The following is a 23,882-nucleotide window of genomic DNA, read 5'->3' as shown; positions in this document are numbered from 1 at the left end:
TTATCCCTGATTATTGGGATTTTCATTTGTTTGTAAACTAATGGAAAATTTCAAACTATTGGAAGAGGAAAAATGAAGACTGATATGAATATGCAATGTACAGAACAGCTATACTACTACTCTTGAGTAACAGACTTAGAACAAGTTCTTCTGGTGAGTTTATTTGACAAGTCCTTTATCTGCAGAGAGGCATCTTTACAACTATCCTATCTCCTATCTTGAACAGCTCCATACAGGCAACCTGACTTTTCAAAAACCTCATCTAAATTCTGGAGGGAACAGACTCTTTAGCAAATGGACCCAAGATTATAAGAATATAAAGACATCTTCAAAGATATTCTGTTCTAGCCCCAGACACAGATTTACCTCTGCTCAGGTTTTTCCTCTAAATCATTGATCATAATCTGAATGCAGATATCACCTCCTCACTTTCTATACAAATAAAGGTGTCTGTGTTGTTTTCATTGTTATTTAAAATACATTGTTTAAGTTGCAGCTAATAAACTCATGGGAATAACTATTTAAGTGAAAACTAACTCCTTGTCAAGAACTAACCAGAGTTAATCCTGATAAGCAGAAAAAAATATGAAGAATATCTGAAAGAGTGCTTTCACATTTTTATGCATTGGTATTTTCCACTACAGTTCGGGGAAAAAAAAACAACCTATGTATTTTAGAAATGAAATATTTACAAAGGTGATTAATCTGAAGATTTACCACTGTGATTTTAGTTGCATAGACTATGTAAGCGCTATATGATTAGAAATAATAGAGAAGTTTTAAATTTGAGCCTGAGACCTCCTGCTTTACTTCTTATTATCTGACAAATTTTTATTGTCATTAAAAAATGTGTATCCATTCTAGGACACAAAAAAATACAAGTTGAGCTTTAGACGTAATACTGAAACAACTGAAAGATGACATGTAGGCAAAGTACCTAATAAGGAAAAGAAGCAATTGCTGAGAAGGCAATACATTCAAAATCAACCAATATGAGTCATTACCTTTAGTGCTGTACAGAATATGCCATGAAAATAATCCTTTGCAAACTCCACTAAGAACCTAAGAATATTGCAGGTTCATACTTGCCTTTTTTCAGCCATTTTGAGATGAATTAATAAATTGCTATGCCTGAAATATCTATTATTTTACAGCCATCTTTGCCATTGAAAAAGAGGATATCTTCCTGCTAAAGCATGTCCTGCATGGTTTCACTTGTCACACCCTTCTAGATGGAAAGAAGGAGAAAACACCAAACTGTGGTGATGTACATTCTATTTGCCTAATTGTCATGTTTGACTTCCTGCACCTTTTTTAATCTTTGTTGTTTGATACACAATAAATAGGATTTAATCTAGAGTTTCAATCATTCAACCAAAGTGTTCCTCTCATTGTACAAAGAACCTAAGTAAAAGTCCAGCTAACGTTTCCTTTCATAAATACATCTCAAATGAGTTGATAAAATACAATGAATAGCCAAATGATGCAGCAGTATCTTTAAAAAGACAAGACGACATATGGGCATGAAAAGATACTCAGGCAACTGAACACGAATGAATACCTCTCAGAATAAGTTTGAGAAGGTACTTGAGAACTAATTGACATGCTAATTCATGCTTGAGTGTGTCAGCATACCTTCACGTTCATCAACTATTGATTTAAGATTAGCTGGTAAATACCCTTAAAAATTAAGTTACAAAGTTCAAGATGAATATAAAAGGATGCAGAATTATCTTTATTTCCTCATTGTACATCTCATAGATGTAACTGACCCACCACTTCTTTTGTGGTTTGTTGGGTTTTTTTAATACAGAAATTAAGTATTTTTGGCATTTTACAAATTTGAATTTTGGCTGTGCCCTGCATAGGGGCCATTGGAGCCGGCTGGAACTGGCTGTGTCCGGCACAAGGCAGCAGCATCCACTCCACACAGGGGCCCACCCTGCAGCACCTACTGCCTCTGCCGACACCGGGGCACCCGCACTTTGATGCAATTATCTTCCTGCTGCACACAACGTGATACAGAGTAGAGCGATGAGGGCATATGATAATAGTTAGTCAAATTCCATTTAAGACTGCATAGAGTCCTTGGTCCTTTATTTTCTATGGACTGGAAGGAGCCCCTCAGTGAGAGAAGCTGCTCTTACTTGAAAACAGCTCCACGAAAGGGCCACAACTTGGTATAGTTTATAAAGGTCACTATGACAGCAAGAAAAAGTAGTAGTAAACTAATAAAATGACTAGCTTCCAAAAAAACTCATGGCAGTCATTCAGCTGGGGGAATCAATAAATGAATTCTCAGTTTGACACCAAATTACATTTCTCTAAGGAGACATAAAGTGTATTAGAAGTAATGCCTACGCAATCAAGCCTCCATGTGTGTATCAATACACACATGTGCTTGTGTGGACACCCCCGCATTAGTGCCCCTGGGGCCCATGGCTTTTGGAGCCTTGGACAATGATCTTTTATAATCTGACCTCATTGTAAGAGGTTCTGACTGAAGGAAATAATAGCATATTATTAAAGACCAGAAAATTTGCAAGGGAAACCAAACAACAGCAGGGGAAGCATTCACTGAAGTTCACCAGTGACCACGCCACACATACCTGTGGTTTTGAGTAACCATGGTACTTCCTGCTTTCAGACGTTACTCATTTGTACTTTAATACGAACAAGTATTAAACATTGCAAATAAACCTAAATATTACTCAGAAGCACAATTTAAAGTATCTCTCTAGTATTCATGTCAGACAAAAATTCAATTACTTCATCTTCTAACCCAAAGGAATTCATCTTACTTTGACTGCAAAACTTATCTCATTTTAAAAGCAAAAGGGGTCTGCCAAAAACCTCTAAGATACACCTCAGGTCTAATGGATTAATTTCTTCATAAAGTGAATTTAAACTCATACAATCCCACACCAACAACCCTCTATGATTTTTGACATGCACGAAGTCTGTGTGCGCCACAGTCTTAAGACTGTCCACACCGCAAGTATTTCCTAATTTTTGACATTTCAAAAACCTAATGTGAAGAAAGCACTTGGTAATCTATAAAAATTCTTGAAATGTTACAGAATGTCAAGACAGTAATTAACATTGCTGAGGCTCTGTATCAAGAAACAGTATTATTAGACATAAAGATTAGCCTGGTCATTTTACATAGACATGAAAAATCAATGATTCTCTCAGTTCTCTTCCCTTGAACATTTCCAGATATTTAATTAACAGAAAAGTGTAGATATTTAAAATATAAGCATCATATTCATCGCCACTAAGCTAAGTGATTTTGATTTTGCCAATGATGTAGCTTTTCTCATTGTCTTCACTGACCTTCTAGTCAAAAAAATCCTGTTTGTTATGCAAAAGTGTAGTTTGCAGTTAGTCATCAGCAAAAAACTACTAAAAAAAGAAGGACCCACCTTAAAAACAACAGACAACTTCAGCAATGTCCAGCTTCTGCCTTAGTTTTTAAAGTCAATACCATTTAATAAACAAAAAATTTAAATAGTTTAGGCAGGAACGAGGCTGGCTTTCCCCACAAAAAATTACTGCTAGAACAATTAAGTGAAAAATGGCAGTTCCACCTAAAAGACATTGATTTCATCAGTACAGTCGTTCATTGTAAAGAACATGTAAAAGCCACAGAACTTCAGCTGCTGGTGTGTCAAAATCATAAAAGGGTAAGAAGTAAAGAATAAAAAAAAGGTCAATTTTTGTACAGACTTTTTCAGTCCACAGGAATCTTGGGGAAGATTAGATCACCTTGACAAAATTTTTTTGAACCATTAATTGAAATAATGGTCTCCACACAGCAAACTGATGTTTTGCAATACAGAACTGACAGAACGTATAAAGCTTCCTCACAAAAACAGTTATTACTTTGACATACTAGATTCGATGTGGCTGTTTTGACATAAAAGACCAAGTTTCTTCCCAGTGCAATTGCACATTGACTTAAATGAAGTTAAACCAGGTAAACACTTTATCCTATGTCTTTGGACCAGGACTGAACTTCAACTTGTTTGTGCTTTTCTGCTTGTTTGTTGGTGTGTCACCTCAAAATGCCCTTGTCAGTCTGTATACAGACATTTTCTGTTAAATGACTGCAATGCAAGTACTATGCTTCAGGAAACTTCAAGTATGGCTGAACACGCTGGAAGAAAGTCTTATTGATCAGGTTGATGAAAACACTCTCTTCCCTTGAGTTTGATTTTCCCCCAAATAACCTTTGAATGTTTAGAGGTTCCATTTAAAAAATAATAATTGAAACCTAAAGGTCTACAGTGTTCAATGACTTGTAGAATTTGAGTAATGTGCCCTCAAGCGCTCAAAAATAAACCAAATAATAGCTGTTGAACAGAGGTAGGGTTACTATCAGCATGGAGGTGGCAAATGGGGCTGTCAGTACCAACAGAACTCAAAAAAAACCAAGTTCACATGTGCAAATTTTTATTTTGAAAAGCTTTTTGGTTTGGCAATGGGCTTGAATTAGCTTTTTGTAAAAATAAAGTAGAAAATGAGATGGCTAACATGATATAGGACCATATAATGTTGTGCAATACTGACCTCGGATTTGATGACAGCAGTTAAGATGGAGAGGGCACATTTTCTCTGTTTCTTGGTAAGGCTTGGTAAGGTTGCCATGAGCAACAGTGGGAGACAGATAGCAGAATAAAGAAATAGGTACTGTCCTACATGATCAGTGTCGGCTTTCCATCAACTTCAATGGTACTGAATCAAAATGTTATTTAGCAACAGTAAGGGAGACAAGAATTAGGACCTGAGTAATCAGAGAGCAGAAAAGCATCAAGAACAAAATAGATAAAGAAGTACTGTAAAATCTGAGGTTAGTGACCTAATGCAATGAAAATGCTGTAACAGGGAAGAAGATGATTTTGAGTAATCAGAGAATAGAAAACCATAAAGACCAAAGTAAATAGAAAGTACCATAAAATCTGAGGTTAGTGACCTATGGAGAAACTGTAACAGGGAAGACTTTTTTTTTAATTAAAAGGGATCTATTAAAAATACAAACTATACAATACAATACTATTTTTTCAGTCTAAGCATCTATAATCTCAGTCTTTCACAAATTTACTAAGAGGTCTTTGGAAGAATCTGCAGACATCTCACTCTTAAATTGAATTAAAAATTGTGAAGCTAAAATCTTTGCTCAAATATTAAGTGTATCCATTCAGTGTTGGTCTTCCCCCTTTCTAAAACCCCTGGAAGAATTAAGAATTTAATCTCTAGCCACATGAAATATGTGGTTTTAAAGCTTGCTGAGCCAAAATCCCTCTTCCTTTTTAATTTATTTTCTACATAGGTCTATTTTAGTATAAAATTCTAAAGAAGCAACCAAAGTCTATAAAAGAACAGGAAATTCTGTGCTTGCGTATTTAGGTATTTATTGCTACCACATTTTCACTAGCTATACAGGAAATTATTTTATCTAAATACATTATTTGTGAAAGTAGCAACCTAAAAGGCAGAAAATTAGATGCATGATATTCTAGATGCTGATTATGCCACCTGCACACCTTTTTACAAAGGCATGAAAATGGCTAACAAGCCATGTGCAAAATCTTTATACCATAACATCTACACTTTCTTTTTTTATTCTCTTTATCATAAAAGAAAACACTTTCTTTATCAGAATAAATTTTGGAACTCTTTGTGTGTGCTTATGCTGAAACATCTGATATGCTTTATTTTATGTAAACCTCTAACATTGAATAAAAGCATTTTAATTGTAAAACTCCACTTTTGTTTCTTACTTAGCACTTATTCTAAAGTATAAAATTTTTCCCCTTGCTGTCATTAAATCTGAGATGTGAAATTGTCTTGATATGATCAGGAAAGATTAGATTCACTCTCCTGTATGAGAACTAATTTATTGCAATGAAATGTCACTGTATTACCTTGAAAAAGAATGTTGAATTACAAGTCTGTTATGCTGTATTTCTGTTTTCAAGAGTAAAATAACAAATTAATAGAATTACTACCTTGAAAATCCAATATAACACCTGGGATTTCTTTCCTAATCTAACTTTCAGTACAATAATTTCAGGACATTTTAAAAGCTGTTACTTTCCTCTTCCCTTTCCTGTATTCACACCCATACTTCCTTACCTCCCCTATCAACACAAATCTGAAAGTGGCTTTGAATTACAGGGAAAAATGTAGGAACTAAATAAAATGTCACTTTCCTTACCCTCAGATTTGTGAAGAATGCAGTTGAAAAACAAGACAGAGCTGAATACCCAAAAAGCCATTCTTATTTACCCTTCAGAGGACATATGAAGTGGATTAAGAAGTATATGTTTGGTATTTCAGAGACGCAAAGGATGAACAGAGTAACCAAGTGTCAGTCTTAGAATGGCTCAGGTTGGAAGGGACCTTAAAGATCATCTAGTTCCAACCCCCCTGCCATGGGCAGGGACACCTCCCACTAGACCAAACTGCTCAAAGCCCCATCCAGCCTGGCCTTGAACACTTCCAGGGATGGGGCAGCGACAACTTCCCTGGGCTACCTCTTCCAGTGACTCACCACCCTCACAGTAAAGAATTTCCTACTAATATCTAATATAAAATCTACACAGTTTGAAACCATTACCCCTCATCTGATCACTACACTCCCTCATAAAGAGTCCCTCCCCATCTTTCCTGTATGCCCCCCTTAGGTACTGTCAGGCTGCTATAAGGTCTCTGGAGCCTTCTCTTCTCCAGGCTGAACAACTCCAACAACCCCAACTCTCCCAGCATGTCTTGTTCGTTATATTCCTCTGCTATTCCATCTAATAGCATGACTCTCTCAGCCTCAAATGAACACTGATCTTCCCTTTACCACTGCACATTTACTTCTCTTTCCAAAGAAGGACAGTGAATGTGTAGTTATGATGTGCTTCCAGTGCAACTCACTTTTAAGAAATATCAGAAGGAGCAGACCTTCTGGAGGCAAAGAGGTGTGAAGGTTCAAAATGAAGAACGTTATGGACTGAAACCGTGTACTCCATTCCTCTTCTTTCCTTAAATTCTTTATTTGTTATTTTTTATTGTTATTGTCCATATCCTGGCACACGAATTATCTAACCTGGAAGCATACAGAAAATGCGAGAGAAATGCAAACTATATCAGCCATGGCAACTGAGAAATGTTAAAGCTTGCAGCCCTACAGCACAAGTTTTTCTAGCTTTTCTCAGGAGAATCTCCATTCCTCTGAGCTGGTGCAGTCAGTATCTGACTCCTCATCGGGTCATGGTGCATTCACCAGCCCTGCCCCTTTCAGTGCTCACAGATATGTATTCATTAGAATAGTTTTCATCAGAGAGATGCAAAGGACAAGAAGTCTCATGTAGCTGAAAGCTCAGTTCTGTGTATTCAAGATGCTTATTTAAGACAAGGATATTTGTTCCCGCTTAATCAAATTTCCACAGTTTCTCCATTGCACGCACACACACACATACTTGCACCCACAGATCTCTGTCAGAACTAACGTTGTTGAATACTGTTATCATTGGGAATTTTTCAAGAAAACCTCACCAAATAATTCATCATTTTAGAAAAAAGAAGTCACTGTGGTTTTAAATTCTTTAAAGATACCTTTTTAAATACAAAACTATTTTGGGGGGTGGTTGTTTGGCAAAACATATCCTAAAACACTGAAGTCTTATCCCAAGTGCAACAACAGGGAATCAGTTGTATAATACCAGAACTACAGAAAATACTTAACATCTACAAAAGGATCATTTCTCATTTCTACACAACCTCATCTTTCCAGGACCTGTGTTTTGCCATGATTCTATAAAAAACTTCTGAGTATGGCTAATACGGATTAATTTTATACAGATTTCCAGTCTCCAAATGACATTTTTTTAGAGAAAAGAAATAATGACTGAGGAATGGGGATATGCTTGATGTTAAAGTATAATGATGACTTGTTGTCCTAACACTTGCTGTATAACAGATGATGGTACTAAATTAATCCATCCTCTTGACAGTCATTTCACAATAAGAATGACAAACCTTACTATTTTCATTGCCGGCCTACCCTATTCTTGTCCTCAGTGTACATTTCCATGACAATGACTGTAATCATTATAACAGCGTTGTACATAATGACTCTGCTTTCTGTGATGTTACTCCCAAATTGGGTGTGAAAAATGTGAAAGGACAGATCTCAAATGGCAAAACTCTCACCAGTGAAACAGAGTAGTCTACAGAATTAATAACTGACAGAATAGGCAGTGTGTTGCCACCAAACAGAAGCCTGGAATTAAAGGGCACTGCTCATATAGCCTTCTTTCATAAACTGAGGGGCTTTGAATGAAAACCTCTTGTCAAATTAAAGACACATAGAATGAGACCTTGATGAGGTGTGTACATTTAAATGCAACATCAGCAAAACATCTATTTTTCAAAATGAAAAGGAACTCAGGCACAACGACCACTGCTACAATTGTGCTAATTACTAGTGTTATGTCAGTCTCAGCCAGGTTTCCCTTTTTTCCTGAATTAAAAACATAAGCCTGAGATAATATGACTGATCTTTGCAGTAAATCAGGTCATCAGAACCATCACAACAAATGGAAAACAGAGTACAGATGCTTCTAAGTCCCACAAAGCTTCTGCAAAGATGAGCTTACTAATGTTGTGAAGTACTCAAAGCACAAAATGATGAAAACGAAAGGGAATTCTTAGAGGAAAAGGGGAGAAAACCCAGTAAGTACAGAAGAAGAAATGTCCTCAAACAAGGCATGTAGTCAGATTCTGACCACAAAGGATTACAAGAAATCATATTTATTCATCTCCATAAATGTAGCACCAATAGAGTGGTCAGAGGATGAAAGAAAATATATAGCTATCATGGGAACATAAAATTGAAAGGGACCTTTAACTCACTGAATACAGGCCTCTGTTCTTGCATGCATTCATGTCTATAAATGCTTTCATAAAGACAAGCACACTTTACTTTGAAACCTCTTCAGATTTTTGTTTACACTTTTCCTATTAGTACACTCTTTCAGAACCTCCCTTATTTTCTTATTTCCACTCTAAATTAACTCATGGTCACCAAAACCTAATTTTTTCAATTAAAAGCTGAATCAACTTAACTAACTCTTCTCTTTCCCTTGTGGTTTCTTCTGAAGTGTATTTATAGAGTAATTCATGCTCTCCACTGTTATCTGTGGGAGTAATTAAATAAACATATTTTATTGTCCATGACCACCCCAACCATGGTATTCAATTTTCTTTGTACGGCTTCATACATAAACTCATTTTTCTTGGCCAAAAATAGTCACAGCAGTAAACAGGTTAACAGTATTTTTCACCATGGCTTCAATACCACTTTATCTCTGTTTTGATTATTTCAGCTTTTGCAGCTTGGTATCATATTTACCTTATTGAAGGTATTCAAGTAGAAGCAATAATTGATCTGGTGGCCAGATCTTTCTCTTCCTCTGTCACTTGCACCTAACAAACCAATAGTGTATAACAGAAATTCATGGTATTGTTCTTTAAGAGCCTTATCACATTGTGGTCCTGAGGTTTACTCTGTATCTCCATATCCAAATCTTATTCATGCTATCTAGCTCTTTCCACACAATGTTTTTATTCTCCTGCATCGCTTTGCATCAGCAACATGTTTGTAAAATGTTTTTTCTATTCCATAATTATTCATGAAGATGTTAATCAGTCCAGAATGGGTCTGGAAGCATACCTCCTCATTCCCTTACCCATTATAAAAGCTTCTCTTTCAATGCAATCCATTGTCTCAATTTAGAAAGGTCCTTCCCCAGTTTACATTTCCTGCACAAATCTCAATAATTTTCAGTATACTGAAATACTTGGTATGCTACTAAGGTTGGCATAATTAAATATTTTTTTTTTAGTCTTTTTGTTAAGAGTATCTTAAATACAGATGTTTCACTTGCTATTTTTCAGTTCAGGTGATACTGTTCTAATTTGAAAGCACTTGCTAAAATACATCTGTGATTTCAGAAGCTACTGGTTTCCTTGGATATTTTTCATACTCTAAGATATAATTTTCAGGATTCCCAACTTGAAGGCAAACTAAAATGAAATAATTCCTTTTCCTTGCCCCATCCCCATTAATAATCTTTCTTCACCCCTCATATTCAATGTCTTTCTCCATTTTCATTAAGGAAATTAAGATTCATCTAGAGTGTGTAATAAAAAATTCTATCACAATGCTGAAAGGCAGTATTCAGGTGGAGAAAAGCTCCATCTGTCATACAACTTGCAATAAAGCTGGATATAAAGTTTTGTGTTATTTTAATGCAAATTTAAAACGCAAGCTATACAGACATTACACATGATAAATCAGACTTCAGTTGACCATCCTAAGGCTGCATCAGCATGCACTTTATGCCTGAAGCTCACTATATATGTCAAAACATAAATGCAGGGCTTTTTGTTCTCACAGGCTTCTGAGGAACTGTAACAGGTAACACACTTCCTGCCAGTTTTTGTGAAGAAAGTCACGGAGGATTTCCCTTTGGAGAAGTCCTTTTCCACCCTACCCTCAGAGTGGGATGAATACCCTATGGATCCTAGACTGTATTTATAATATTCCCTGAAGCAGAACTGAATCCTATTCTGAAATAGTCTAGAAAAGTCTTTAGCAGTGACATATATAAGTCCCATGCATTTGGGGTTCTAGAACCTGATGTAAGAGGATCAGCTGCACTCATTCCATGTTTAGTTGAGCTCTGAAGAAAGGCTATTTTATCATATTTTAGTATCTTTTATTTCTCTTTTTTCTTTATAATAAACACAAAAGGTATACATAGACAGCAAGTTCAGTGTGCACGTATGTAGCAATCCAAGAGTCTTCCCTTAAAAAAGGAGGTGCCATCTAAGAAGATACCTGGTTTTCCTCTATCAATGCCACATTTCAGGGGATGGGAAAAACAAAACCAAAAGGACAATGACCTTACCTTTCCTACATACTGAGGATCTGGTCCCATGTGTTCTTCTAAAACAAAGAACTGATTCCACACCCATCCACGCTTGGGACGATGATGCACTTCTGTTTCGCCTTCTACGTGTTTGGTTTGATTTCTAGTCACCTTGATGGAGCCATGGTGAGCAGCTCCATAACACCTCTGCACAAAACAGAGACAGACTAGGACTGGGCAGATACAAGATGTAATTCTCATTGTAGGATAAGCTTCCTGTTCAAGGTTTTCTTTCTCTTGTCTTTTTCAGCTGTAATCCTTTAATAAGTTCCCGAGACAGAAGGTGAAGCCTGGTTCAGAAATACAGTCCAAAATGTTTTTTTCTGCTTGTTCATGGTTTAGCTACCCATTTGGGAAAGCTCAAATTATATTTACATCATGAAAAGCTGATTGGAAAAAATGGTATTTCTTCTGAGGTCTTCACAATAGAGTTCCACTGCCGACCATTTTCTGTCTAATAGGGAAAGAAAAGAAAGCCACTTACTTATCACTAAAATCAGAAATTTTCAGGTTTCTGACCTTAGATTGCACTCACAGCTGTACTAACGAGTCTCTCAAAGACTCTCATTGCAAGTAAAGTTTCTTTTCAATCCTTCCTGTAGAAGTGTTCTCAGATTGTTTTTATTAAAATACCTTAAGAATTAGTGTGGCTCTTCCAACCTATGAAAACATACACATTATTAAAAACTGGATGATTCAGGACAGTTCCTTTGGCCTTTACCTGTAAATCACTGACCTGGTCTGGCAGTAAAATAAAATCACTGCTACAGTGTCATTAGATAGATAGTGTTTGGCAAATCATTTCACATGAGTTCTTGATCTTCCATACACCACACAGAGATCTAACATCATGAAAAATACCAAGGCTATGATTGCTTTTGGAAGAAAGCCTCCAAAATGGCCTTTGAGGATCCCGAGTCAAAATTAGAGCACACTAAAATGAACTTTCAGTCAAAAAGAACCCCCTGTGCTTTACATAAATTCCAACCAATAAACCACTATCATACTGGAACCTCAGAAAATTATTTCATACTGACAGAAAGTTCAAGTCTGTTGTTTATTTTATCAGTATTATTTTTGTAAAGGAATCTAAGTTCCTAGTGACAATATTTTCTCAACTTCAAAAAGGAAAATGTAACCTGTTATACTACAATAGTAAAACATGCAAATGTGCATGGAAGTTGATGTAGTGCTTAAAGCAAAGTACCTGAAAGAAATAAAAGAACTCTTCAACCTCAGAGAAATAGTTACCTTAAGGTAATTGTTTGTTCAGTTATCTGAAGATCTTAAAGATCAGTCATTTGTGAGCCCCAAAACATGCAACTAAATCTACAAATATCAGAACTGCCTTCCAATATTGGCTTTGCTTGAGTATCATAAAGACATTACAAGTTATGTAAGCAGAAACACAATAAAATTAATTTTGTTTCTAAGTTTCACGGGAACCCAGCAGAACAAATTCAAAATCTCTAAAGAACCACCAAACAAGAAATTAGAAATCAGATGGAAAAATACTGCAGTTGAAGGAAGCTCATCAACTCTTTTTTTCTGCAGATTTTTTTTCCTCATGCTTCTTTCAAATCCATAATAATACTGGAAGTCCAACCATATTTTCTTCTGTATTCATATAAGTACAGTCTCTCATCAGAACAATGGAAGAATACTTCAAGACTGCTGTACATTAGAAATACTCTGAAAGGACATACTTTCTGTTGCTATTACTCAGTTCAGGACAGTAGATTATGCTGAAGTGAAGAAAGAACTCCAGCATCTTATGGTTGATCGGGAGTTCAAAATGAAACTCTGTACAGTATTTTCCATTGAGGAAAGAATTTTTTTAGACATTTTGCATTATCCTGCTTCTTATTCCCATATCAATGTAGTCTCCCCTCAATCCATACAAAAACCAAGACACTGGTCTCTTAAAAGCCTTACATCCCATCTCAGAACAGATTCATACAATGTGATGTATTATTACCTTCTTTAAGTACCAGTGTGATTTAATTGGATTTTTTCACAGCTAAATGTTGTATGAAGTCTAAGCTAAACCAGGGACAGAATCCAGCCATTCCGAGTCTCATAATTGTTTCTAACTACATATTCTTCTTCCTTGCTTTCCTTGCCTTTCCGCATTCTTTCCCGATTCTTGCTAGAAATCAGTTTTTGCCTTGAGGCATGCAATTTTTTTCTAAAGATTTCTATATTTACAGATGAGCTATTTAAATAGATGAGTCATTGTTATACTTCAGATGTACATTACAATTAAGCAGTACCTCACAAAATGATAAGGCTGCAGTTTTATCCTTTCAAGTATTATTTTTCTTCCCTTTGTTTCCATCTTGGGAAATGCCTGGGAGCAGTTCATAAGACTATAAGCAGTGCATAATAAGTTAAAAATTGTATATAAAGTGCATTGAGATTGCTCAGTATGGCACATTTAAAATTTATTTGAAATCATTACTACTGAAATTTCCCTTATAAAAACTGTGCGGGTGGTGGTGGCAGAAAATTCTTGCCTTATAAAAGAGTAAGTATATATGAGTGCAGAAGATACCAATAAATCAAGATTTACTATACAGAACTTTGTTTCTCCCCCCTCTCAGAAGTCATGCACAGAAAAATATCAAACATACCAAAATGGTGCCTCTAAACTCTGTTATTTTTACAGTCTAACTTACATATGACTTAGAACAAATAAGAGAAAAAAGCAGAAACTATGAAGGTCGTCTTTATCTCAAAAATATCTGTTCTTTTTAGCATTAATGTTAACTATGAGGCAAGAAATTTACATTTTGCCAAAACTACTGTTATTTAACTTAATTCAGAGAGTAAATGTTAAACAGCTGTCCTCAAAATTAAATTTTAAAATTCTTTATTCTGAACAAATGTTTTCTAAAATAATAATAACAGTAATAAAAATAAAGACTACAATGGCATCTACTTCCTGTTATGCTTAGAAATTCAGGCCTCAGCTGTTCCTGAATTGCGTGTGAAGACTGGAGAAACGCTCCCATTATGAGAAACTCAACAATTAGAAGAGGAAGGATTTTTAGTGAAGATTCTTTGAAGTGTTTTTGCTCTGCTAAGCGTCTTTTAAAACCAAAGTCTAATTAACGCTTAGTACAAAGGTCCTCATTCTTAGTTACTCAGCACCCTCCTACTAAAGGTCTAGCATTAGCATTCGTTCAAAACCTGCCCCACCCCCTGAAAAGAAACCTCAACTCTGCCACAAAGACAGTGAAGTTTGTCTAAAGGGGGAAGTACAGATGGAAAGACCTTGAATGGTTAACACAGAAGAGAGGTGAGTAAGAAGAGAGAAGAGTAAAGCAAAGAACAGACGAACTTGAACTGCGAGTGACTAAAAAAAAAAGGATTGAACTTTTTGAAATGTCTTAAATTGTTGCCTTAAGCCAACATACTGAGACGTTGACTGCTCAGCGCTCTTGTCTGCAGCTTCAGATTAAGTGTCCTGCTTTATGGGTTTGGTTATAATGATGTATGCAACTGCAGAGTAGACTTGTGTTATTGCTGTCTCCTGAGAGCCCTCATGAAAATGAGCTGTGTGTCTCAAGAGGCTGTCAGAGTGAGTTAAAACTAAAATAAATAATTAAATAAGATGAGGTGGGAAAGTTCCACCAGCATTGCTGGAAATCATTACAGCAGGGTAGTTACTGCTTAGTATGGCAGCAAGTCACTCTAATGAATTCCCAGGAAACCAGTGTAAGCACAGTGATGGAAAATGCGGATGCTTCACCACCATGAGAAGATGCATCCTTAGTAGTGGAGACTTGTCCTGAATCTCAGTGTCCCCTATCTCCCATAATCAAGTTGACCACGTATTTGAGTTCATCTGAATGATTCAATTTTGCAGATGCACATTCAGCACAGCTCTGCATATATTTTGTTACATCCCTCGGGGTCCCTTTTCAGTCCCACAGTGACAGAGTGACAATTAGTTATGGAACTTGTAATAAATTGCATTTCTCATATACTTTCTGACTTTTCCCTCTGCACTTTGCCCTCTAGACTTCCTCCCTGTCAGAACAAATTTTTCCATTATCATAATCCAACCAGCTTCAAATCAACATAATCATTTAGATATAAATAATCAGGCAGGAAAATATTTCTTTCTTCCTACATTGCCTGTGCTTAGTCTATTGCCAATGTTATATCCTTCAGGACTGCAGAAATAATGCTGTATTGACCTGGAGATGAAAGGCAGAATAATGGGCTAGTATCAGAAAGAAAAATTGGATGTTATTTTTTGTTTCATCCTTCTGAAGAAGAGGTTGAAAGATTGCCAAGAAAATATACAGTACTCCTGTGGACCTCTGGTAATTGGCAGAAAAAAGTGAAATTTCTAGGTAGATGAGGGGAAATGGTTCATCTATAGTTCATCTCTATTCTTTTTTCCCAAGGCTGGTAGAGCTGAGCTACGGGACTTTTCTTGAAAAAATAAGACACCAAGTTTTTCTCAGCCTATGCGATACACGATATATAATCATTACTGCTTTCTAAATAACAATGCCTTCTGCACGTGCTAGTCAATCTGACAGGAGTGTCAAAACTGTTTTCAAAAGCATTTAAAGACTGTTTTACATTTTGTTATCTTGCCCCTTTATTGTAGTTATGTTGTAGCTATGTGTATGAGACTAAAAACTAGAAAAAAGTGATTAAATAAAATATTCTTAAAATAGTATAATATTAACTTCAGTAAGTACAAATGTTTTGACACTGTAGTTCTATATTGACAGATCGTCTAGAAATGGGAAATTGCACTACTTTTCTACTTCAATAGCGTAAGGAAATGTTCTTTAATTTGTAAGATAACTGCATGAGATACTGAACTCACAAATTATTGCTAAATTTACTCGTAAGTATATTGTTATTCTGAAATCTGATCTTCATCTTCCTGGAACTCAAGCAGCTTCCTGAAGAAACTGAGAGAAAAGAGCATTGGAAATCCCCTCCTCACCTCTTTAAGCCAGCAAACCCAGCTGATGGGTGTACTGTGTCAATGGCAGTTATTCCTTGTACCTCTCTTTCACATTTACACACAGTCTTTTGATAAAGTCTGCTTCTAATCACCAAAAACCAAAAAGCGTCTATATTAATCTAGAACTAACTGTTATTTCACCCAGTAAATTATTTCACACAAACTCCCTGTTACAAAATAAATAGAAATAACCACCAAAAAAACCCCCAATAAAAAATAAGGATTGTTCTTTCATATAAGGTAATAGAAATTCTGTCGTGAGGAGAAAGGGGGTGTGTGCGTGAGAAAATAAAAAGGGATCCAAAACCGACAAGCAATCAGACATTATAAAAACATAAATAACAGAAGAAAATTTAGAATAGATGCAACAAAGACACTGAAAAAAATCACTGAAAAAAAAAATCAAGACAGAGAAGCAAATTGGAAAGTTCAAGTGGTAACAGCTGAAGCTGTGAAAGCTAATATGTGAAGCTATCAGAAATGATTTTTCTTTCAGACCTGCAAGTATGTGTGTATACAAAATAAAAGCAGTACAATTTCTGTGAAATGTAGGAAATCCAGTTAATACAGTTCAAGAGAAAGACAGTTAACCTAAAGAAAACATTAACTGAAAACAAAAATAATGAAGCAAAATTCCACACAAAATATATGTATCTGTGAATTGGTACGCAGAAATTGCCAAGGGAAGTTCAAACCGAGTATTTATTTCCCTGTGCTTTTCTCTTTCCATACCCAAAAAGCTCTTCTAAATTCCATATCAAGTCAACTGATGACACATTTGATTCAGGAAAGAAAATGTGTATAACGCAATATAATAATATAAGGACAATGCATAGACTTAATGATTACAGGTTGCTATGCAGTATGTGTGATAAGCCATTATATTCTTAGGTTCAATTTACAATCAGAGAAACACATTATGTAAAATTAATTACTTAGATGAGTAAACACCACTTTTGCTGACACTGCCCAAATAAAAAACAAGAAAAGAAACAGAAATACCCTCCTTTTCTGTTTCTTCTCCCCCTTTACCTCCTACCCCTCAAAGAAAGGAACAGTCATACCAAAAGTGAAGGAAGACCCAGGGGTAACAGGCACAAACTTGAGCACAGGAAGTTCCACCTAAACATGAGGAGGAGCTTCTTTGAGGGTGGCAGAGCACTGGAACAGGCTGCCCAGAGAGGTGGTGGAGTCTCCAACTCTGGAGACATTCCAGACCCACCTGGACGCGTTCCTGTGCAACCTGCTCTAGGTGACCCTGCTCTGGCAGGGGGTTGGACTAGATGATCTCCAGAGGTCCCTTCCAACCCCTACCATTCTGTGATTCTGTGAAGACACAGAAAACAACATTTGTATCCTGGGATGTTATTAAGGAAAGGGAAATCACACATTTTTGGGCATTCTAAACCAACGAAACCAAAACTCCAGACAGAAACTCTTCATTTGGGATACAAGATCTGGAAAGTAAATTATAACACTACATAACAAAAAGACAGTTAGACAGCACGGATATGTGTTTTACATGCCCTACTGTTGTAGTTAGATACTCAAAATTAGTCACTGACAAGTGATTAACCAATTACTCTCCCCAGCTGATTTTTTTAAAGTTGACAGTAGCATTCAGCTGCAGAGCTAGCATTAAATCCTTTTAAATTAATCAAATTATTTCAGATAGGAATGCGTGATGAATTTTTCAGTATTATCCCGACTGACAGACATATATCAAACAGTCCCTACTTATGAATCTCTCTTCTTCCTACTGGCTCAGACATCCACAGAGACGTCAGAAGCCTCCATTAAGTCTACAGTTTGTATCACATAAGTTTTCTTCCTAAATGCTCATAATCCAGGCTACTTTTTAAACCTAAGAATGTCTCTTTTTCTCTCTCCATTTCTTCCTCCATTCAAGGCAGATATTATGTCCAAATATTCCTTTTACTCTCAGTGACATACTTCGTGAAGTTTATCGCTAGCTTTTTATTAATTAACGTTTCTCATTTTACTGACTCAACTCTGTAAAATTTCAGTCGCTTCTAAGACATAGAAACCAACATAACATTATTGTTCTGTGAAGATCACAAAAAAAGTTCGTTTTCATTTTTCCTTGACTTTTATCTCCAATATCAAAGCAGTTCAGAATCCAGACTCTGTGTTAGCTTAACAGGCCTTAAAAAGTTACCTTTCCGGCTAGAATATGTTGATAGGTTGCATCATTTAAACTATCTGTGGTCATAAAACACAATAGACATGGTATGAATAAAAACTTTTGAGATTATTTAAGGAGGAGGCCCCACATTCCTTACAGAAGGAGGCATGTGAACTGGAATTCAGATTTTATTATGAAGAAAGTTGTAAGGAAAGCCTAGCAGCATCTGCAATTAAAAGAGAACAGAAATGCTGAGGTAGTGCAAGCAGCCCTGGGCAGAACCACTTCCTGCTAACACCTAAGTTAAAGTAGATTAGTCACGTGTTATATCTAGATGGGCTTCCCCAGAGGACAAAACCCCACTGGAACCCTACCTAACAGCATCATGAGGATGAACACAGAGTGTGAAAAGCTGAAACAGCCTTAACAGGAGATAAAATAGTGACAAGAAACATTCAAAAAGTTTAAATGTTGCTTGTCACAAAAGAAACTCCTGAATAGTTACTAGGCTGGCACCTGCTTTATCTTCGGGAGGTTTTTTTGGGTTTTTTTGGTTGGTTGGTTTGTTAGTTGTTTGGTTTTGTTTTTTTAATAAACAAGACTGTCAAGACTGTCTTGTACCATGGTCTTAAAGTAGCAGCTTTAATAGTTCAAGGAATTTATAAAAAGCGATGTGGACTAGTGATCAAGGTACTCTCTTCTGGTCCTATGTGGAGCTATTCACTACACACAAGCTTTAATGGATTGCTTAATGGAGAGCATTAACTGAGGCACCACTCACAAAGAGTAAAAATTAGCCATATTATAGCTGGGCAACTAATCCAACATATTCTCTGGCAAAGGAGATTGATACCGCATGGCCCAAATAAAGGATTCTAGGCACACTGACGCTCAACATGATACGAAAATGAAGATAACCTCTTCAGCTATTTTTAAAAAATGCTTTGTTTTCAAAAAAAAAAGGTGGTGTTTGGTTTGGGGTTTTTTTAACAACAACATTTTAAAAAATTGGGGGGCATCTAGTCCTTTATATATCAAAAGAAATATTTTTTTTCATACAAACCACCCATGCCATGAAAACCCAAACGTATCAGCCCTTGAAATTCCCAACAGAAAAGAGATTTTCATAGCTAGAATACAAACAGGCAAGTCACGTTAAGATCCTCACCTACCCTGTTATATTGGAAATACATTAGAACCACTATGGAATTCAAGTCTTATTGTCATAACAAGATTTTTAAGTGTATCTAATTGATGCTTTGGCTAGATGACATGCAAGATGAGCTGTGATCTGCTATGCTGCCTTCAGCAATAAATGGCTCCAGTGAGTGGTTAGCTGTGGAGATGATTTAAAAGACTCATTGATTTTAGAAAAAAAACATTGGAGAGGGTTATTAGAAGCCATTCTTATATTCATGAATGGGTACAGGGAACTATTAAACACTACAAACCAATGGATTTTTTACCCTGTTGAGCAAACATATTTAATGAAAGAGAGTGCAAATGAGTAAAGAAAAATATGATCTTCCTTGAACAAAGGGAGATCTGCAAAGTTTGCAAACAAAACAGAAAAAGTACTTAATTTGCAAACAGCACTGCATGTAGACAGGCAATTAACGACTACAACAAACAGTTGTAATATGACATTAAAACAAGATTAAGGGATTCAATGCCTGTCCTCAGTTGGCATACAAAACTTTTTCGTGTATGATAAGCAGGCACATAGCAACTTCAGGAGAACAGAAGTGCTCTGCCACAATGAACAAATGAAGACATATTTTTTGCAACTATACCCATATGGTTTGCACAGAGTGACTGTTGGAACCACAGCACAGTAACAACACAATTAGTCAGATAAATTGCAGCCACCATTTCTATAACTATAATTGCACACACAGCCATGCTAGCCATTACCTGCTGTGAAAAGAACAACTGTGAAATACAGAGAGATGATTCATGAATCTGACTCACATCTTCCTATTTTTCTCAACCAGAGACCAATCCATCTACATTTGTATCTGGAGTCCATGTAGCTAGTGAAGGATAATACAGATATGCAAGACAGTGCAAAGGTCCTTTTACATTCCCAAAGCAGCAGAGGCTTTTCTTCTGTACTGTTTCTTTTCCCAAGGAACTTGCTAGCAGAATAAGGATTTCAGTGATTTCTTGAGTCATTCTTCCCATTTAAAAAGGTCAGGTCACCCAATCAGGGAACAAAGCAAATACATGAGACTCTGATGAGCAATTACCCAGTTTAAACAGGAAGAACTTGCAACAGCCCACTTGTGTATAACCCACAGGTACTGTTTATCCTAACAAATTGTTTCTCAAAAATGAATAGCAAGAGCTCCCCTGAGTGGTATGGTAGCATCCCACATGACTAGTAAAAAATAAAGAAGGGAAGGGAGATCCAACGTAAACATTAGATGCTTAAGAAAGAGTTAAAGACATTTACCTCCCATAGTTTGCTACCAGCTCAGCCCTGTGTAAGTGAAATTCCTTAAAATAATGTAAATTATTCATTATATTCTTGTTATAGAAATTCTGGCAGCACATTATATACTGTGTATATATACATATGTTTAGGTTAGAAAGGTGATAAATATGCTATTGTTTACATAAACTTTAATATCAGTGTTTTAGAGAAAAATATTAAATGACCACACCTTTTAAACAAATCTTACTATGTATGCTTGAAATTTGAAAACAATCCTTTCCCAGTGTGTCAAGAGCAAACTTCACATGACAGGAAGAAAACCAAATCTTTTGTTCCATTTTTAATGTAGCAATATTACTGAAAAAAATAAGGAAAATAGAACTGAATAAAGGTAAATAAGCCACTTCTAATTAATGAAAAGAAAATATTTTGTTTAAATAGAATATTTTAACATTTAAAATCAGCTAGGATTCAAAGCAAAGGTCTTTTTTCATTTTAAAACATCTAAATGGCATAATTAAATAACTTTGAGACTTTTTTTTTCCCTTTGAAACATCCCTTCTATAAAGTTTTGCTTTTCAAAATTTGAAACACTGCAATTTAATAGCTTCCTGACTGAATATTCACAAAAAGCTCTTTATTTAGCGCAAGCAACTTACAGATTTTTTTTTCCTTAAATAGTAATCATGTTGAACTTTTATTTATCACTGTCCATCACAATTATGACTGACTTAGCCCATTTTCTGTACGCTGGATTCAATTCCCACTAGGCGAATTGCAAAATTCCAAGTTCAGCAAAGATAAGCTTTCACTTTAAGTTCAGTGGCACTCAGCATCAACTGCTTTCCTCAGTAAGGGAGCATCTTGTGCATATTTTATTTTTTTTTAATCTATATAAATACTGTTTTGAGTTATAAATGTTCTAGAAGCAAAAACCCACAATAAAAATATGAACAAATCCTTAATTACAGCAACATAAAAAAAGAGGAATTTATGAAAAAATATTTCAGTGCTCAGAATGCCTTTTATGGACTTCAGTTTTTGAGAAATCAGCATTAAGATGTCAAATAGTGCCCAGCTTTTGACAGTTAAGACCATCTCTTTGGGTCAGTTATTGGCAAAATAATAAAAAATGCAAAGACCTTTTTTCTTGTTCTTTGCAAAGAAGAAACAGTAACCTGAATTCTATTTCAAGTTTGAATTTGTTTTGAGCACTACATGAAACCAAAGCAAATTGTTTCTGGCTTCAGCGAAAGTGGCATGAAGAATTTATCTACCTATTTTACAACTTCCTGACATCATGTGTGCAACATCACAGAATCCTATAAAACAGGATTGGAAGGACCTTTGGGCATCACCTAGTCCAACACCCTGCTCAAAGCAGGGTCAGCTTCTAGGCTGGACACGACTGTTTAGCTGCAGAGAAGCTTATGGGAAAGAGGATACGTGAACTGGCCTGGGATTAATCTAATTGAACGGGAAGTCAGAAACCACCAGATGTGACAAAACTTGCTGGACGCAACAGATAACAATGTAAGAAATTCCAGACAGAGCCATGAGCAATGGCTGGATTTCAGAAAGATCTATGGGAGAAGCAGCTGAACTTCACAGACCATTCCAGAAGAATACAGGTGCTCTCTTGGAGAGTCAAGTCTTGCAAGGTCCACACTGCCCAGGTAACTATCTCAGTAATACTTTTTAAAGTTGAGACTACCTAGGAAACACTACCAGAAATACCGAGTTTGTGTGCACCTGTAGAAAAACTAAGACAAATAAGGAAAAGGTAATTTTGAGTAAGTTGTTGATTTGGGAGGGAACAAGAAGATGGTAAAATAGAAGAACCTGAAAGAGTGGGAGGAAATGTAAAAGGCAGCAATTCATGTGATCAATGTTTTTTGGAGATCTCTGTAGAGCAGCCCAGTGCCTGACCACTGCCATTTGGAGCAGGACAATAACCATGGTTTTTGCACTGTATTAGTGTCTGACTTGCTTCTGCAGTCAGAGGGACAGGGTATATTTTCCCTGGATCTGCTGAGGGAGGCTTGGCAGCTCTTCTCCTTGGAACGATGGAGGAATCCCTGGAGGGTACCACCTAATAACTTTTTCTTCTCAGTTCTCCTGTAACACCCATCAGGGACCCTCTCCTTTTAGACCTCCATGGAGTCTGTCACAGCTTCTGCAGGCCTACAATAATTTTTATTACAAATATATTTAATGAAGGCTATAATTAAGTGGTACCAATTCAGTTAATCCCTACTCATTGTTTCACAGGTGTATGAAGTGAATCAACTCCTGCAACTACTGAATCAGGTCATTCTTTTTCAGTTCAAATAAAAAAGGAATCATGGAAGTCACAAAAGCCCCAATAAAAGTAAATCCTCTTCAGAAGTAAAACTATCACTCAGGAATCCAACAGTGAAGAAAATGAATAATTTTAACTGACACAAAGGTGAATGAGAGCTCTGTTCAACGGTCACTGGCAGTTCCAGGATTTCTTTAATACAGCTATAGGAATAAATATCATAAGTAAAGAGAAAAGGAGACATCCATATATGTTAAGACTAAATTTGAAGTCTTTATTTAAAAACGTGCCTTTTCAAATCACACTTTAACTGAGATCTCCTTAAGTATTTGATTTCTCCTGTGACATTACTTCTGCCAAACATACTATAATCGCTGTCAACCACACAGCATTTCTGCTAGTATGTTGCTTTCTTATCATTTCCCTAAAAATGTTTTGGTTTTCTTCTACACAGTACCAACTAGATTTTGTCTTTGGCTGCACTCATCCTTTCATTATGTTTAGCATTCTCTATTCTCTTAAAATGTATATACTGAACATAACTTTTTTTTTTTTTTTTTTAAATAGTCTTATCTTCCTCTCTTCTTTTCTCACTCTTTCAGCTCAGCCACTGTTAAACCATCAGGCTTCGCAATTTATCACTTCCATCAATAAATGTATTTGGTTCCATTTTAGACTGAGTTATTCATAATTCTTCCAATGGAATGTTGCAGCTTCCTCATCGATATCTATAGTAAAATATGTTATCTGTTAAATGCAAACAATATAACTTAGCGACACATTTTGCGAAGTATTCACAAGTCAGAATTGATATACAAAACAGTCACATAACTTGCAAAGGCAGCTTTGCCCAGATGGATGAATGAAGGGGATATAGATAAATGTGCATGTGTTTGTGCGTATGTAAACAAGAAGTGTCTGCCTATATGTAACAAAAAACAAATAAACGAACAAATTAGTGTAATTTGGTGTTGAAATTTTCTATGGATAATCACCGTTGCAAATAAAGAAAT

The 23,882-nt window shown here is 36.0% G+C and overlaps 1 protein-coding gene across 11 annotated transcripts in view; it reads right to left on the bottom strand.

The window, feature by feature from the left end:
• Positions 1 to 23,882, bottom strand: part of CDH18 (cadherin 18) — a 576,293-nt gene that overhangs the window by 167,347 nt on the left and 385,064 nt on the right. For all 11 annotated transcript variants that reach the window (XM_074576161.1, XM_074576154.1, XM_074576155.1 and 8 more), the window contains one exon: positions 10,968 to 11,442. In XM_074576161.1, coding sequence (XP_074432262.1) covers positions 10,968 to 11,189 — 222 coding nt within the window. In that variant the 5' untranslated portion in view covers positions 11,190 to 11,442. The remainder of the gene's footprint in view (positions 1 to 10,967; positions 11,443 to 23,882) is intronic.

Source organism: Larus michahellis, chromosome 2, assembly GCF_964199755.1.
Source record: "Larus michahellis chromosome 2, bLarMic1.1, whole genome shotgun sequence".
In the NCBI taxonomy this organism is placed as follows: Eukaryota; Metazoa; Chordata; class Aves; order Charadriiformes; family Laridae; genus Larus; species Larus michahellis.
Note: the sequence above shows the minus strand (reverse complement) of the source record. Positions and strands in the feature narration are given on the sequence as shown.